A 19,316-nucleotide genomic window follows, 5' to 3' on the forward strand; every position below is an offset into this window, starting at 1 on the left:
CCTCACTAATGTGCTTGCATCCATTAATAAATGACATAAAACGCATGTCTAATACAGTGTGTATACGCATGTTATACTTCCATATAATATAGTATATAGAGCAGTATAAACAAGTCCTTGTCTGTATGAAATTTTAGTTTGTACTGACTTAACTTGTGTTTTTTATGTAGCCTGTTGTAAAACTAGGGAAATATCTAGATGAGTTTATGTTCCCCTTGGAAGACCTTGGCATACTCCCAGGGGTATGCATGCCCCCGGTTGAAAACCACTGATCTAGATGGATACATAGTACAAAAGAAGACCAGGGTGGGTCAGGGTGAGAAAGTTACCCATTTGTAACCAGTCTCAGCTGCAGGGGATTCCTTATTTCAATTACAGTTTTGTTCTAGGTTGTTTATCTAGTGTAAACATCAAGATAGTTTCAGGCCAACATTTTAAAAACAGATTTTGGGAGCTTTAATTATTGGGTGCCCTAGATAACTCCACAAACAGAAGCACTCAGAAGCACTCAGTGGCCACTTTTGAAGGTGTGTCTGCATATTTGGAATAGGTTGGGGATACAAGTATTTTACTCAAATACATCCAGGCCTATTGCCTTGAGTGACTCCAGTGTCCATATAGACACTGGATTTTCTGGACTGACCTGAAATCTCATGTATGCAGTGTTGTTGTAGCTGTGTTGGTACCAGGATATTAGAGAGACAAAGTGGGTGAGGCAATACCTTTTATTGGGTCAACTTCTATTGGTGAGAGAGACAAGCTTTTGAACTTACACAGAGGTCTTCTTTGAGTCTCTAAGTTAGTTTCCCAGACCTGAAGAGCTCTGTGTAAGCTCAAAACATTTTGTCTGTCTCAGCAACAGAAGTTGGTTCAATAAAATATATTACTTTACCCATCTTGTCTCTTTGAAAGCTCATGGTCATTATTGAGAACCATGGGCTTATCCCCGGTGAATTAAGGCCCTTCACATACAACCGGGAACACTTCATATCTTGTGTATTTGACAGAATTAGTGACTCAGGGATAAAAGTGACCCAGGCCAGATCATTGCTTCCTTATGCTTCCTTTGTTCCCACTAGGGAAGATGGGAGTATTTAATTGTGTGCTGTGGAGGCTGCTGGACCTAGTTTAGTTTCAGGATTATTAGGGAGAATGACCTGCTGTTGGATTCTCTCAAGGCTTGCATTTGTGAACTATTCATGTAAAGAATTACAAAACATCTTTATGATGACTTATTAAAATGAAAAGCTAAATGATGCTGCCCAAGCACTGGTGTGGTGGGATATGTGGAAAGCTGGTAGGAGAGTATGCAGATTCCCATCTATCCTTCAGTATTAATGTATTCTGTATACACAGAAACTTTTATCACAGTTTGTAGCTGCAATAATGAATTATTATAAGTATTTAAAAAAGGGAATATTATAGCCAAATCATAATAATTTCCATTAGTTCCCAAGAAGAGAATTGAGTATCAGTATATGCAGGTGAATTAATGATAAGACACAGGGATCGAATTAAGTGGCAGATCACAATTTTATTAATTTAATTAATTTATTAAGTGTTCTGTACACCCCGTACAGTTTCATACACCAACCATTTAACTGTGTCCAGTGTGGGATTACAAGGCTTTACTATTTAATCAATAACTTGGGATAGACCCTCCTTGGTCAAACCCCAAAACTCAGCTCACTTCTGAATCCTCTTGCCCTCTGTCTTGCATTCACAGCACTAGGGCATAGACCAGACCTGTAACCAGGCCCTTGGGAGTGACCCCCTTTAATGTGCCAGATCCCAAGTGTCCACACAGTTCCACAGGGGAATGTCTGTGGCTCCACAACTCTGAAACGAGGCCTTCAGGTGCCAGCAATCCTTGTTTCTCTCCATGGCTCCCTGGAGCGGATCCAGCCAAACCAGACTCCTGCAGGAGGTTTGTAGCAAACTTCTTCAGGGCACAATGCTCTCAGTAAGTATTTGCAGTGACACCAGGAAGTCTTTTAAAAAACAGGTTAACAATTTGTTAATCACCTGGTCTACAGAATCTGAAAGTCCTTAGGTTATCATAGAGGAGCAAAGGTTAAGACAGAGTTCAGAGAGACTAAAGCCAGGGCTCCCGTGAACCAAGCTACTGTAGAAACCATCTTTGCTTCATTTCTCTGTCTTTCCCATTGTCTTATTCTTAGGCCAGAGCCTGTGTCTCTGAGCGTTCAGCTCATAACACAGCCACCTTATTTTATCTTAGTTCTCTGGACACAACTGTGCTATATTCACATGTTCAGCTGCCTCTACAACTAGATGTTAATTTTCAGTCATTGGGGTTCCATTTGTCTATGTGTTGATCCATTCAAATGTGTTGATTCCCACCCAGACAATCCAGCCACTATATGTCGCAAATTCCTAGCTGGATCTTTCATGTCCAAGCAAGAAAATGAATTCTTTCCCCCCAATGTGTAGCAGTGCCAGCGTGGTAGATAGAAAGTCACAAAGAGCTCATAAGAACATTACAGAAAATGTCCACATTTATCACACTCTCCCCATGTGGTGGTGGTGGGGGGGGATCAAGGATAGCAAGGAGGGATCTCGGTCCATGACAATGTCAGGTTTCCACTTCTCCAATAGACACAAAGTCAAGCAGTGAAGTCTTAGGCATCATTTACCTCTGGGAATTGGCCCTTTTAGCATTTATCCATGCTGGACACTAGCTGGAACTTGCAATGAGCTAAACAGTCATCATAAACTTCCTATTATTACACTTTCAAGTCCTGTTCCTTTCAATGCTACTTTGCCTCCATGATACTGCAAAGAAAGTGAAAAAAACAAACAAACAAAAAAACCAGCAGACCGTGGCTAGTTTGGGCCAATGGGAAAAATTCCATCCTGACCCCAAAACAGCAATAGGTCAGATCTGCAGCATTGAAAAACAGCAAGTAAGGAGAGGAAGGGCAGGGCAGCTTGAAAAGCTAAGGAGGAGTTTAAAAATATGGCGGGGAAGGGATCTTGAGAAACAATCAGTCCGCCCACCTCCCAAGCCTAGCCAATGGGAAGCAGAGGATCTGAGAGGAGGAGACAGGTACAGCACCTGCCTCACCAAGCATGCATTCTGCAGGTGTACTGACTTTGTCACCTTCTCTATCCACTAGACAGTCCTCTTTTTTCTCCTCTATTCATCAACAATACAATATGTTGTTTGGTGGTGACAATGGAACAGAAAAGAATAAAAATTAAACCAATGCTTCATGGAGAAGTTTGCAGGCTGGAATGAGATATAATTGGTATAGATCCATAAGTTTGAGAGAGAGAATACAATAAACTCCTGAAGACAGGGACTAACTGTTAATGAAAATGCTGTTTGGGAATCCTCAGACTTTTTCTACAGTCTGTAGTGTTTAGCACCTGCTTGAGAAATGTCCTCTATAAATAATCAGTTTCTGTTTCAGACAGAATTTACATTGAAAATTACTTCCATCCAGCTGGACGGTCCTTCTAGAAACTTGAATCTGCAGTTGCTATTCAAATGAGCAGCCAGAGTCCCTTGAGAGGCCTCAGGGTGAAATCCCTATTATTTAATATACTCTTTTTAAAAAGAACCTTGATATTTAGCTGCTGTTGCTGGCCACACTTACTACTGTTTGTACAAAGTGAGAAGTGGAAACATTCGTCCTCCTTAGCTTGTCCTTACTCTTTAACCATTTCTGTGGCTTCCTAGTTCACTAATTACTGACCCTGATGGCTCAACATTGCTTCAAAAATGAGTATTTTGACAGCTTGCTGCAATCTTGTATACCCTGTCACCTTCGATGTTCCAGTAAGCCACCTTTTTCATGTCAGAGCTATTGTAATGAGAGTAAGTACCAATTCTGTAACGTTATTTGTTTGTGCTGTGCATTTTCACATTTGTACTTTGCATTTATTCTAAACATAAAACATGAAGAATGACACTAAAGTTTATGAGACCAAGAATAAAATCTGTACAAGATTGAAGACCTAAACACAGTATTCTATATATCAACTGAACTATGTTAGGAAAAGTAAATGTTTCAAGCTACCTAGCTGTCACTCACCAGAAAAAGAAATTATTCCTTAGAGATGTGAGAGGCTTATAGATTAGGCCATGTATTTATTATTAATTGCTTGTTGTTTTTAATGTACATAATATGTCTCCTTTATTTTGAAAGGTACTACAGGTCAAATAAAAGTATCAGATGGAATTCTTTGGATCGGTTTGGGAATAGGAGTGATTTTAACATTCACAGTGTTCATATTAATGGTCTTGTTTAAAAGGAGGCACCCAAAACAATCAAAGGAAGAACTGAAAAACACAGGTACAAAATATGATTGTCAAGAAATACAATTCTTTGTAAAATATTTTCAGATTGTTGTGAATTTCCACTATGTTCTTTGAATTTATAATTTTTAATATAGCCTACATCACCAGATTCTGATAGTTTTACTCATGTTGAAGAGTACATTATTCCACAAATAGACGCACTAAAGTCAATTGGACTAAATGTGGAAAAAAGTACTTCCCAACGTGAGTAAGAATATCATATTATAGCCAATAGTAGTTAGGAGCTCTATGGTTTTGGCTACAGAATCACACTTGTTTTTTAATTTCAATATATTTTTTAACTTGCTTATCCTATTTTGCATTAGAAAATTGCTATAAACTCTTAACAGAATTTCTTTATCAAGGCCCAGTCCTTCCTGCCATTGAAGTGAAAAGGAATTTTACTTGTCGGGAGAATAAAAATGGAAGATTGGCCTCGCAGCTTATAAAGTGTAAATTGACTTGATTCAACCCTGTAGCTCTCAAAGCCATATATAAAATATATTTTCCCTGTTGCAGCAAAGAGTTAAATTAATTTTTGACTTTTTCATATCCATAGATATTTACAGCAAAGATGCTTCTGTTAATTTTATTTATATATATGATAGTAAATATATAATAGATTCCGTAGAAGCCCATCCTAAATTTGGGAGCGGGGGGCACGTTCAGTAGATTCTATGACTTGACTTTACTGACTGAGATAGCATACCACGTGAACTAAAATATCTTTTCATATCTTCACAGAGTCTGCAGTGGAGTTGAATGTTATACTCAAGGCAGATATTGAGACCAGTGTGAATGCAGATATAATTGGAGATTCCCTCCAAAGTGAAGCATCACTGATGTATTCAGTGGAGGAATGCCCTTGCGGGGACTGTGGCTTGGTGAAACTCCAAACTGGCTTTGATACTTCATTCCCATTACCAGCCACAGAGGAAGGAGCTACTGTTCTGGTTACCACAAAGACTTCTGAATATTGCAGCTATGTTCCAGGTGCTATGATGACTCTGTGATAGGGAGATTGAAGCATTTTTTACTACATAATAATCAATCAGCTCATCCAGTATAGGTATACTTATAAATTTTATTATTTGCTGTCAGTAGAGAAGGATAGTACATGTGGTTTCTTTATAGCTCTTGCATTTAACTTTCATTGATATTATATTATTTCTAATTTTAGTCTCTCTTGGGAGCTATTTACTGGAATTTATAAGCTATAAGAACCTCTATGCGAGGAAAACTTTTCTGCACTATCATTAAAGACTATATTTACTAGTCAAAAGGTTGGATGTGCATAAATGCCATCAATAAGCAAGCTCAAATGTATATTTAATGACTAAGTCACACAAATAAATCTTTTACCAAAATGTTTTTGTACCAAAATGTAGTACTAAGAGGTGCAAAGGGAGGGGAGGAAAGGAAAAAAAAAAAAGGTGTGTAGCATCATTTTGGTACCACTTTAGAGATCCAGGTTCTGAGACTTTGGGGCCCAATGAAAATGGGAATGCTTGCAAAGGAAGTGTTCCAATATTGGATATATTTATGGAATATGTAATTATACCCAGTTAAGATACCTCACAGCTGCTATACTGGAAGAACAGATGGTTGCAAAGCCTCTAATTGCCAATCTGGTTTCTGATAGTAGACGAGGGCTTTCTTATATGGATCAAACATTTTCAAAAAATGTAAAATCTCCCTATTTTAGCATGGGCTCCATAATGATCTATTTGTATTTAGCAGGGATTTATTAGTAGTGTCAACTAGCTACATGCAAAAAATTCAATCTAAAGTTAGGCATGCTTATGCACCTAACTAAGTGTTCTGGTTTTCATAGCTGCTGAGCACTTGCAGTTCCCATTGAAGTCAATGAAGGCTGTTGGTACTCAGCAATAATCACCTTTGTATTACTAGAGCACTGTCCATCCAAGGAGCTCAGAGTGAAGGAACAATCATGAGTGAATTAAGACTCATAACACAAGAATAACACACATCTTAAAGAAGGGGAAATTGAGGAACTGAAAGGAAAAAGATTAAGAAACTTGCTGAACATCACACTCTGCACCTCTGACACACAGGCCACATATTTAGGCGTCTAATTATGGATTTAGATGCCTAACTCTGGCCACACAAGTCTGAAAATTTTGGCCTAGCCATACATCATGGGAATCTAAATAAGATGTACTGTAACTGTTTCTGTTATAACAATTGCATTAATCTTTATTTGTGCTTGGGACCTGTTCAAGTCCTTAGATCTATGCATGCATATATAGCCCCTAATCAAAGAAAGTAGATTTTATTCTTATTTGTTTTGCTATCTAGTTTTCCCAATTACTTTTGTAGTTATTCTTGGTGCTGTGTATTTTGAAACATCAACAATTTGGGATTATTTTTGGTTAAATGATACCTGACACCTTTATTTGAAAGTTTTAAATATTTTATTTTTCACTAGTTCAATCCATCTTTCATTTATATATGGTATTTCTCATTTCAAATTATTATTTTGAAGATACAGCTCTTTGGTCTGAAACAATTATCTGAACATGCAAAGACTCATGAAGGGAAGTTGCTTTCTGAAGCACATTAGAGAAGAAATACTTCAGAAGCTTCCAAATTACCACAGGACTACATCTATTGTGGATGTTCATATTTGGACGATTATGCTTCTAAGAGTAGAATAGCTTGGAGTTCAAGTGCTGTTTCATGCTGCTGCTAGAGAGGCCTGAACTGTGAGGTGTGGATGTAGGTTTCTATTTTAGTTCCATCAGAAGGGGCTGGTCCCCAAGAAATTAAGTTCAGATCATGTTCAGGAGTGAAAAAAGGTTCACAGTTGATAATCTGGTTTGGTTTTTGTTCACCTTACAAAACAAAACAAATGCATGATGCAAAGTTTGCATGGATACCCCAGTTCTCCCCAAGTTTGAGTTGCTAGTGCCAAAATCTGGACCTTGCCTTTTGCTTTCTGACAGCGCCAGCTCTCCTTTTCCTTGACTGCCTCCCATTCTTTAACCCAGGTAATTAGCAGAGAAAACTGCACCTGACACTCCCATTGAAGTGTTATTACTCTACTTCCAAATAGCCCTGGCTCTGCTGTTTTAAAATAGCAGCCATGTTAGTCTGTATCTGCAAAAAAGAACAGGAGTACTTGTGGCATCTTAGAGACTAACAAATTTATTAGAACGTAAATTTTTGTGGGCTACAGCCCACTTCATCGGATGCATAGAATGGAACATACAGTAAGAAGATTATATAGATATATAATAGATACAGAGAAGGTGGAAGTTGCCATACAAACTGTAAGAGGCTAATTCATTAAGATGAGCTATTATCAGCAGGAGAAAAAAAAACTTTTGCAGTGATAATCAAGATGGGCCATTTAGACAGTTGACAAGAAGGTGTGAGGATACTTAATATGGGGAAATAGATTCAATATGTGCAATGACCCAGCCACTCAGTCTCTATTCAAAGCCAAGTTAATGGTATCTAGTTTGCATATTAATTCAAGCTCAGCAGTTTCTCGTTGGAGTCTGTTTTTGAAGCTGAACAGGGCGCTTCCCACAGTGAGCGGGGCAGAGAAAAGCCTGCCCTCGAGCTAGCCAGAAATCCGCCCACCAGGGCAGGGGCCATCGCAGGACCCCGGCGCGAGAGCGCCCTTCCCGAGGCCAAGCTGCTCTCAGCGCTCCCGCTAGGCGGTTGGGGAAGCGCACGCGACGCGGGGGGGGGGAGGAAACGTCGGCTCTGTCTCTCTCGCGTCCTCAGGCTCTAGTATTTACCTTCCGGGTCGGGGGGCTTCAGTTCCGGGGCGGGGTGTCCGCTCAGTGTGTCCCCGGCCCGGCTTCCCTCCCTGGAGCTGTCTCAGCGGGAGCAGGGGGGCTAGCTGCCGTAGCGGGGAGAGACCAGACTCCGGGCATCATGAGCGGTGAGTGCCCGCGGGGAGGGAGGCTCAGTCTGTGTCGCAGCCCCCCGGCTGAATCCCGGCCTCCCCCTCCCGCTATCCCCAGTGCCTGCCTGCTGGGGGTCATGGCGCGCCCCGTGCCAGCCGGTGCTAAGGCTGGGGCAGGCTGACGTGCGCTGGAGGGGTAACCCAGCCCCTGGGCACTGGAGAGGTGGCCCCTCCTACTCCGGAGCCCTGAATGAGGCGCAGCTCCCCTCCTCCCTCTTCATTTTTATTGTGTGAAGCTCAGTCCTCTAGCAACGTGGGAAACCCCAGACCCTGCAGCGCTGAACCCCTGAGAGCCACTGGACTGTAAACACCTGTAAGGCCGACTGCTTTGAAATCAGAGTTGCCTGAACTGAGCAAAGTGCAGAAAGTAAACAGAGCATAAATAACATAATATTCTTACTTAATACACTGAGGTGTGGTTAGTAACCTGAACAAAGAAACGTGTTTGCTGATGTGATTGTTTTTGTTTTTTTTTTTTAAGTGACAATATGAAACCTCCATCTGCTATTCCTGAAATACACACACCAGTTCTGGACCTATTGTGTTTTTCCTTCCACCCTAAATTAACTGCAGGGTATTTAAGGTGAAGTGAGGCAAGATGGTGTTCACTGAATCTTAAGATTACAATGAGAGAGGAAGAATTGTACAGTTTTGTCCAGGCCTCAGTTTTTCTTGAACTGACCATTTATCTAATACATATTGGATCTAGGGCAATACTATCCTTGCAGGGGTGGGGGGAGAATCAGCATGGAGGCTAATTTCTGAGGTGGAGGGAAGGGTGAGTCTTGGTCACACAAGTTGAAGTACCAGGACTGGTAGTAACTGTTAACAATAGTTATCTTCAAATGGGATTTTACATGAGCAGTATTTTAAATATAATTTCAAAATGCAGATTGACACATTCTTCATTCAAATAGAGAGATAACTTAGTTGTAAAAATTGACTTGAAATAAGGCTTGTCAGAGTTGCTCAGAAAACACAAATAGCATGCTGAGGGAAATCATCCCCGACCCTGAGATTGTCCTTTTTTCTGCTGCAGTGAATTGGGAATTAGGTCCTGGGTTCTGTTCTAACTCTAGTGCTAAAATGTTTAACCCCTGTTGATGAAAGGTGCAATTTTAACATTTAAAGTATTAACTGAGGCAGCTAAACCCCATGTGGATTCGTGAATTACATTGGCTATGAAAGAGAAACTATACAACAGATGAAAGTGAAAGCATCTTCGTAACATTTTCTCTGAGTTTATCTGGCATTTGTATTTAGAAAAGTTATTTATCAAAATAATTTTGACTAGAAAGGAGATGAAAAAGACGATCATAGACCCACAGGGAAAATTATAAGTATTTTGTGAAATGCAGATAACATTCAAACTTTCAAAACACAAAAAATCTTTTCTCAGATGTTCAGCTTCATTTCAAGTTTTGCCACTATATTCATTTATACTTTGAAACTACCCTCTGAACCTCTACTGGCCTGCATCTGCTTTTTAGTTCTGGTTCCAGTCCTGCAGTGAGCTCAACCTGGATGTAGGATCAGGGCTTAAGTTGTTGCTGGGTGGTAAGTCTTTGCACACGTACGCAATGGAATTTCCTTTTACAGTTAAAAAGAACAGTTGACATCTCTACGAAAAACTTTGAAAGCTGTTTTATTAGCAGCAGTTTTGTCCACAGTTTGTTTATATACTATATTTCTTGTCACTATTTTTATGAATTACCAAATCTTTGTTTTTAAAGCCTTCATCTGTTTTTTACCAATAGAGAGACATGTATGGTGCAGGTAGAATTTTCTCTAAATTGAAATGTTTCTCAGTTATCCAGGACTTGATTATGCATAAAGCAACATTACTAAGGATGGTAGGCCAAACGTTTGATCTGCCTTTATAAACTAGTAAATCTTGCCCAGATCTATATGAGTTTAACTCGACAATACAGTGAAACATGTATTAATATTTTTCCTCTGGAAAAAAATAGGGTTTATGGGAACATAAACTTCGGCGTCACGGAACAGAGTAACAGGAAAGAGAAAAAAGAAAAGGAGTCTCTAATGTGCCACAAGTACTAACACATTTATTTGAGCATAAGCTTTCATGAGATACAGCTCACTTAGTCGGATGCATGCAGTGGAAAATACAGTGGGGAGATTTTATATACACAGAGAACATGAAACAATGGGTGTTACCATACCCACTGTAATGAGAGTGATCAGGTAAGGTGAGCTATTACCAGCAGGAGGGGAGTGGGGGGAACAAAAAACAAACAAAAAAAAAAAAACCTTTCGTAGTGATAATCAAGGTGGGTCAGTTCCAGCAGTTGACAAGAACGTGGGGGGAACAGTAGCCAGGGGGTGGAGGGAGGAATAAACATGGGGAAATAGTTTTACTTTGTGTAATGACACATCACTCCCAGTCTTTACTCAAACCTAATTTGATGGTGTCCAGTTTGCAAATTAATTCCAATTCAGCAGTCTCTCATTGGAGTCTGTTTTTGAAGTTTTTTTTGTTGAAGAATTGCGACTTTTAGGTCTGTAATTGAGTGACCAGAGAGATTGAAGTGTTCTCTGACTGGTTTTTGAATGTTATAATTCTTGACCTCTCATTTGTGTCCATTTATTCTGTTGCATAGAGACTGTCCAGTTTGGCCAATGTACATGGCAGAGGGGCATTGCTGGCACATGATGGCATATATCACATTGGTAGATGTGCTGGTGAACGAGCCTCTGATAGTGTGGCTGATGTGATTAGGCCCTAGGATGGTGTCCCAAATAGAGATGTAGACACACTTGGCAACGGGCTTTGTTGCAAGGATAGTTAGTTAGTATTTTTGTTGTGTGGTGTGTGGTTGCTGGTAAGTATTTGCTTCAGGTTGGGGGGCTCTCAGTAAGTGAGGACTGGCCTGTCTCCCAAGGTCTGTGAGAGTGAGGGATCGTCCTTCAGGATAGATTGTAGATCCTTGATGACGCATGCGCTGGAGAGGTTTTAGTTGGGGGCTGTAGGTGATGGCTAGTGGCATTCTGTTATTTTCTTTGTTGGGTCTGTCCTGTAGTAGGTAACTTCTGGGTACTCTTCTGGCTCTGTCAATCTGTTTCTTCACTTCAGCAGGTGGGTACTGTAGTTTTAAGAATGCTTGATAGAGATCTTGTAGGTGTTTCTCTGTTTGAGGGATTGGAGCAAATGCGGTTGTATCTTAGAGCTTGGCTGTAGACAATGGATCATGTGGTGTGGTCTGGATGAAAGCTGGAGGCAAGTAGGTAAGTATAGTGGTCAGTAGGTTTCCAGTATAGGGTGGTGATTATGTGACCATCGCTTATTAGCACTGTAGTGTCCAGGAAGTGGATCTCTTTTTGTGGACTGGTCCAGGCTGAGGTTAAGGTATGCTCAAATAATTTGTTAGTCTCTAAGGTGCCACAAGTACTCCTTTTCTTTTTGTGGATACAGACTAACACGGCTGCTACTCTGAAACCTGTCATTATGAAAGGCACTGAATTTAGCCATATGGAGTGGAAATCCATCAACTTCATGAAAAAAACTCGTACAGATACAGACAGACATCATCTTCCTTTCCAAATGCAAACAGATGGACATCATACCAAAAGCTCTGAAGGTAAAAAATCGATTACAATCTACATACCACACAGACTATGCTGATAGATTGTGCCACACACTCTCAAAGAAACTGCCGAACCACCTGATCAACATCCTATACAGCAAACAGGGAAAGATCAAGAATGAGCTCTCAAAACTGGTTACTCTCATAAAAAAAAAACAACCTTCCACACAAACTTCCTTGTGGCTGGATTTTACAAAAACTAGACAAGCCATTTACAACACACACTTTGCTTCTCTACAAAAGTAAAAGGACACTAAACTATCTAAACTATTACATGCCACAAGGGGCCACAACAGTGGTTCCCTTAACCCACCCAGCAATATTGTTAATCTATCCAGCTATACTCTTAGCCCAGCAGAAGAATGTGTCATATCTCGGGGCCTCTCCTTCTGCCCCTCCATCCCACAAACATGATATAGTTCTGTGGTGACCTAGAATCCTATTTTCGTTGTCTCCGACTTAAGGAATATTTCCAACATACTAACCCACAGAGACCTTCCTACCAACACTACAAAAAGAAGGATTCTGGGTGGACTCCTCCTGAAGGTTGAAACAACAGACGGGACTTCTACATAGAGTGCTTCTGCCGAGATGCTGAAATTGTAGAAAAGCAACATCACCTGCCCCATAACCTCAGCCGTGCAGAACCAAATGCCATCCACAGCCTCAGAAACAATTCTGACATCATAATAAAAAAGTCTGAAAAGGAAGTGCTGTTGTCATCATGAATAGGTCGGAATATGAACAAGAGGGTGCTAGGCAGCTCTCCAACACCACATTCTACAAGCCATTACCCTCTGATCTCACTTAGGGTTACCAAAAGAAACAACACTATCTGCTCAAGAAACTCCCTGAAAAAGCACAAGGATAAATCCGCACAGACACACCCCGGAGCCCCGACCAGGGGTATTCTATCTGCTATCCACGATCAATAAACCTGGAAATCCTGGACGCCCCATCATCTCAGGCATTGGCACTGACAGCAGGATTGTTTGGCTATGTAGACTCCCTCCTCAGGCACTACGCTACCAGCTTCCTGAGGAAACTACAATCCCTTGGCGATCTTCCTGAAAACACCATCCTAGCCACTATGGATGTAGAAGCCCTCTACACCAACATTCCACACAAAGATGGACTACAAGCCATCAGGAACAGTATCCCCGATAATGTCACGGCGAACCTGGTAGCTGAATTTTGTGACTTTGTCCTCACCCATAACTACTTCACATTTGGGGACAATGTATACCTTCAAATCAGTGGCATTGCTATGGGTATCCCCATGGCCCCACAGTATGCCAATGTTTTTATGGCTGACTTAGAACAACGCTTCCTCAGCTCTCGTCCCCTAATGCCCCTACTCTACTTGTGCTACACTGATGATATCTTCATCATCTGGACCCATGGAAAAGAAGCCCTTGAGGAATTCCACCATGATTTCAACAATTTCCATCCCACCATCAACCTCAGCCTGGACCAGTCCACACAAGCAGTCTACTTTCTGGACACTACAGTGCTAATAAGTGATGGTCACATAAACACCACTCTATACCGGAAACCTACTGACCGCTATACTTACCTACTTGCCTCCAGCTTTCATCCAGACCACACCACATGATCCATTGTCTACAGCCAAGCTCTACGGTATAACCGCATTTGCTCCAACCCCTCAGACAGAGACAAACACCTACAAGATCTCTATCATGCATTCCTACAACTACAATACCCACCTGCTGAAGTGAAGAAACAGATTGACAGAGCCAGAAGAGTACTCAGAAGTTACCTACTACAGGACAAGGCCAACAAAGAAAATAACGGAATGCCACCACCTTCAGCCCCCAACTAAAACCTCTCTAGCGCATCATCAAGGATCTACAACCTATCCTGAAGGACGACCCGTCACTCCCACAGATCTCGAGAGACAGGCCAGTCCTTGCTTACAAACAGCCTCCCAACCTGAAGCAAATACTCACCAGCACCCACACAACAGAACCACTAACCCAGGAACCTATTCTTGCAACAAAGCTCGTTGCAACTGTGTCCACATATCTATTCAGGGGACTCCATCCTAGGGCCTAATCACATCAGTCACACTATCAGAGGCTCGTTCACCTGCGCATCTACCAATGTGATATATGCCATCATGTGCCAGCAATGCCCCTCTGCCATGTACATTGGCTAAACCAGACAGTCTCTATGCAAAAGAATAAATGGACACAAATGAGAGGTCAAGAATGATAACATTCAAAAACCAGTCAGAGAATATTTCAGTCTTTCTGGTCACTCGATTACAGTCCTAAAAGTCGCAATTCTTCAACAAAAAAGCTTCAAAAACAGACTCCAACGAGAGACTGCTGAATTGGAATTAATTTGCACACTGGACACCATTAAATTAGGTTTGAATAAAGACTGGGAATGATGTCATTACACAAAGTAAAACTACTTCCCCATGTTTATTCCACCTCCCGCCTACTGTTCCTCACACGTTCTTGTCAACTGCTGGAAATGACCCACCTTGATTATCACTACGAAAGGTTTTTTTTTCTCTCCTGCTGGTAATAGCTCACCTTACCTGATCACTCTTGTTACAGTGTGTATGGTAACACCCATTGTTTCATGTTCTCTGTGTATATAAAATCTCCCCACTGCATGCATCTGATGAAGTGAGCTCTAGCTCACGAAAGCTTATGCTCAAATAAACTTGTGAGTCTCTAAGGTGCCACAAGTACTCCTTTTTCTTTTTGCGGATACAGATTAACACAGCTGCTACCCAGGAAAGAAAGTACGCATCATATTCACATTTGTCTTTAGGTAGAGAATTAGGCAAACTCAAATGTAATCTATTTCAACTATGTCCCTTTTTGAGGTTGGTACCCTATCATTTATTGTCAGACACTAGCATTATACTTTTAGAGTTTATAATAGAATAGAAAAATGATTAAGGACAAAAATTTTAACTGACTTGTTTAATGTATGTGAATTTTTCTATCTATCTTTAGTTTTAAGACTAGATTTATGACTAAATATAAACAATAGTGCAAAATTTTAGTTTTAAAACAAAAAGATGAATAGGACAATTTGCATGCATTAAACAAGTCAGTTAAAACTTCTGTCCTTAATCATTTTTCTATGATATTATGAAATCTAAAAGTATAAACGTTGGTGTGCGAGAACCAGGAATTGCCTCTGACCACTGTTTTTCAAATTGAAATGCAAATATGGTACAAAAGTTAAAAAAAATTAATTAGACTGATAAGTTTATTAGTTTTATTAATCTGTTGCCTTAGTAACACAGTCTGAGTATTTTAAGGTGTGCCTTTTTAGATAATGTCCTTTTAACAGAATGTGGAACTGTACTGATACATGTATGAAATACTGGCTGATAGATATTTTCTGTAAATTTATATCTGCTTTATTAATAGTCATGATTTACTCTTGCATGCTAGAATATATTTTGGGGGTGAGATGACAACCCCAACTAATATAGACACGAACTGTATTCAGTATTATAGCATTTTGGAGTTGCCATGTACAGTACTGAATAGCTAAAACTGTCAGGGACTGTCACACAAATAACTGACTCACTACATTTGCTGACTGTAATTACCAAACTTTGCATATTGGAGTCTGCACACTGTGGAATTTCTTAGGTTATTGTGTGACAGAACCCAGTTTTATTAACAGAATGAGAGAGATTTATTCAGGTGAATTGGAGGCTCTTCAATATAAATGATTCATATCAGGGGACATAACCTAATTTTAGATGTGGAGGTGGTGTGACAAAGGAGGTTTGGCTAAATTAGGGGTGTGTGTGTGTATATGTATATTTGGACTGCTCAAATGTCAACCTTAAAAAAAATCTATCTATATCTATATCTATATATTTAGGGTTGGCATTTGAGTGGTGCAAAAATAACTGGTCAAATATTTTAAAGCATTAATTTTTAGAGTAGTAACACAAAAGCGTAAGATGATAGCCTTAGATATTTATGCCTAATTACAAAAAACAAGTTACTTATTCTTCTGAGTTGAAAGAACTCAATATGAAACATAATGAAATGGATCTTTTAAAAATGAAAGAAATAATGACTTTATTATCCTTTTTAGCAATGGGTTAGCATTTAAATGTGAACATTATTCAAAACTGAACAGTTACAATGAAAAAGTAAAATGAAATTAAACAGAAATAAAACACACAGCAACTTTTTAAAGTCCTTTTTAAAGGCACTTATGCTTGATAGGCGCATGTTTTCTCTGTGTTGGGGCAGGAGGCTTAATGACTGAATGCTCCTCTTTCTCCCTCACTCTTTTCTGAGTTAATGTCTGTAAATTTGTCTAGTCAGTTTAGATTTAAGCTTTTTGAGGCAGGGATCATGTCTTTTAACTTGTGTTTTGTAAACTGCCATGTACACTGATGGCCAGGTATACAAATAAAGATACAGATATAGACATATATTGTTCTAGAGATTCCAATCAGTTAAGATGCTCAGCTTTCAATTAGGTTTCAGAGTAGCAGCTGTGTTTAGTCTGTATTCGCAAAAAGAAAAGGAGTACTTGTGGCACCTTAGAGACTAACAAATTTATTTGAGCATAAGCTTTCGTGAGCTACAGCTCCCTTCATCGGATGTAGCTCACGGAAGCTTATGCTCAAATACATTTGTTAGTCTCTAAGGTACCACAAGCTTTCAATTAGTTCACCTTTATTCAAACAGTTGGCATTAGCATACGTGAAAATGAGTGATCAATACGTTTAAGTAGGCTTGCTAACAGATGGCACCATGATGCAATTTACCTTTCTGATAGGGCATTCTTGGTGGAATATCTGACAGTATTTGATCCTGGTCAAATAGGTGGTCAATTGTCTGGCTTGGCAAGCCTAATTTTTTTTTTTTTTTACCATTACAAGACACTGTAGGGGAAATGATACAACAGATTTACTTTACTTCTAATGTAAACTTAGTCTTAATGCCAACAAAGTCTTTAACTTGTCACTTATTCAAGATGATTTTATGTGCTTGGGTAGTGCAGTGAAGAAGTGTTTTCTGCCTTTAACTTCCTGAAACTGACTCAAATCCTGACTTGAGTTACAAGGAAACAGGAACCTGAAGACTCTCATTTTAAGCTCTATTTGTGTACCACAGCCTTCACTGTGATTGTCTTTGCATAAGAGAGGATGAGCACTCAAATAGTATCAGTATGGCCTGACAAGAATTAGGTGTATTGACAGAGCTAGGTACGAAAGCGTTCTGTAGTATGGCTAATTCAAGGCAGCACCATTGAGCACTAAATTCAAATACAGTTTTTAAAAGCTGATCTTCGTTTGTATCTGAATTTAATCTTATTTTCTGCATATGTAGTGGTTAGATGTATTAGGATGAATTAAAGGTACACAGTCAGTTTAAAAAGCATGCTTCTGTCTGAGTTATTTTAACTATAGCTACAAATAGTTCTTAAGATCACTGTAACTTAGAAGGATTAGGTGAAAACTTTTTTTTTCCACTTGCATAATCAGTCAGTTTCTGTTCATGTGTGTTTGGATCTTTCTCATACAATACAGAGAGGAAAAACATTTTAAAAATAGAAAAGTAAAACCACCAAAAATGGGGGGCAACTCAGAGGCAGATGCAATACCTGAAACTAATTTTAGCTCATTTTTAAAAAACTGATTAATTTTAAAAGGAAGGAGTCTCTTCATGCATTTCTTAGTTTTTGCTTCTTTAAACTCCTATTTTCATTGTCATTTTTAGACTTCTGCATGGACTTCCTTTTTTTTTAAACATAATAATCTAAATATAACTTCTCCCCCCAGTGTGACATATTTAATGTATGTAAACTTCTCCCCCCAGTAATATATATGGTGCTGCAAGTTTACTGCTATTTGAATTTGCCTGGGAGCAGTTCAGCCATCCAGCTTTAGGACTGGGCATCACAATAATTTTAGCTGTGTGTAAATTGTGAGATGAAATGCAATAGACTCCTCTTAATTAGTACCCCCTTGTGATTGGGTGCCTGAATGGGCCACACTGAGGATGCTATATTCAGGGCAGACTACAAGGAATAGGACAGACAGTCCCCCAGACTGGTGGTTTATTCTTTTAGATTCACCACGCCTGTAACAAAAAAAACTTCTGTAATACCACACTGGTTACCAAAAAGCCAAATACAGTCCCCTTTAACTATTCCAACACGTGACCTCTATCTAGATAGCCAGGTGTAATACAGTGAGTGGTTACTGAAAACTAGATTTACCATATTTTAGGTCCACCAGTCCGAAAGGACTGATACTGATTCCCAGGTCAACATGAGTTTTAGATCTTACCCAATAATCATGTAGATGCCATGAACTAAAACTTAAGGTTTTAATGATAAAAGGAAAAAGAAGGAAGAGAGTTACAGTCTTTAAGAGATCAGTATATATACAGATATGTGAAAAGTCCTTAGGTCAGTTTCATAGCAGAGACTGTGAGGCTGCAGATTTGTAAGAAGTCTTTATGGAAGCAATTAAAAAAGTTAGTCCAGGTGTAGTGTTTGTTCAGATTCTTCCATTAGAATTCCAGGGTAAATCCAGAGTAAATAAGTCTTGTTACTTAGACTTTCCCTGTCAAAATTTAAGCAGACCTGAGATAAAAAGGATCAGGCCTGGGTTTTTTCTTTATAGCCTTCTGGCAAGCTGATAAGCCTTTTGATAACAATTGCCACAGCAAGACCTTTCCTGGGTGAAGAATAAGCAGTGTATATTGTTGCTTTGAAGCTGATCTTCTATTTCCTATAAATATACAGAAAAACTGGCTGCATTCATTCATATAAGGCAATTAGCCGTTCAAACTATCAAGGCAGTTCATAATAGCATAGATAACTGAGCTGAACACAATGCAAATAATATTAGGGTGCTACTGTAGACAATAATACCTCAGAACTAACTGATTCCTCCTAGAAATCTTTGAAAAATATTTTGGACCTCTTTATGTCCTCAGATACAGTTGTGAGACTCCATTAGAAGGGAGTAGTAATTATGCATGCGTATCTTGTATGCATGTTGTTTTCAAGGTCAGCTGTTCATTCCTGTTGTTGACGCCTCGCTTGAAGTTCTAATCCACCTCTCATCACACTGTTCTCCACAACAGCCAATTGTGATGCTATGAATGGAGAATTAGGACTTCAAGTGAGATAATCAGAGGCTGATATACTAAAAACAACAATGTTACTGTTAACATACAAATATCCCTAATATCTTTTTAAAAGAAGAAAAATTTAATATAGGTAAAATTGGCTTTCAGTAATATTTTTTAAGACTTATCAAAGGATATCATTAGGACTTTAAAGGATCATAATAGTTAACTGAGGCTTGTAATACTATTTTGTGTTTATATGTTACATTTAATATGCTGCTTTAAAGAGAATCAGGGTAAAATATATAGTGCTAAAAATATTACTAGCTAGTAATCTTTAT

The 19,316-nt window shown here is 39.4% G+C and overlaps 2 protein-coding genes across 4 annotated transcripts in view; both read left to right on the top strand.

The window, feature by feature from the left end:
* The window catches only part of TNFRSF17 (TNF receptor superfamily member 17), a 59,715-nt gene extending 53,712 nt beyond the window's left edge, over positions 1 to 6,003 (top strand). For 2 of the 3 annotated variants that reach the window (XM_043494139.1, XM_043494138.1), the window contains exons 4-5: positions 4,173 to 4,319; positions 5,069 to 6,003. In XM_043494139.1, coding sequence (XP_043350074.1) covers positions 4,173 to 4,319; positions 5,069 to 5,337 — 416 coding nt within the window. In that variant the 3' untranslated portion in view covers positions 5,338 to 6,003. Of the gene's footprint in view, positions 1 to 3,592; positions 3,842 to 4,172; positions 4,320 to 5,068 lie in introns of those variants that run through there. The other variant, XM_043494137.1, reaches the window with a different exon arrangement.
* Positions 6,004 to 8,115: 2,112 nt separating this feature from the next.
* SNX29 (sorting nexin 29) overlaps positions 8,116 to 19,316 on the top strand; it is a 477,394-nt gene continuing 466,193 nt past the window's right edge. Inside the window, 1 exon segment of the mRNA XM_043494140.1 lies at positions 8,116 to 8,240. The gene's annotated coding sequence lies outside the window, so the exon portion shown is untranslated.

The sequence above is a fragment of the Dermochelys coriacea genome, chromosome 10 (assembly GCF_009764565.3).
Source record: "Dermochelys coriacea isolate rDerCor1 chromosome 10, rDerCor1.pri.v4, whole genome shotgun sequence".
Taxonomy (NCBI): domain Eukaryota; kingdom Metazoa; phylum Chordata; order Testudines; family Dermochelyidae; genus Dermochelys; species Dermochelys coriacea.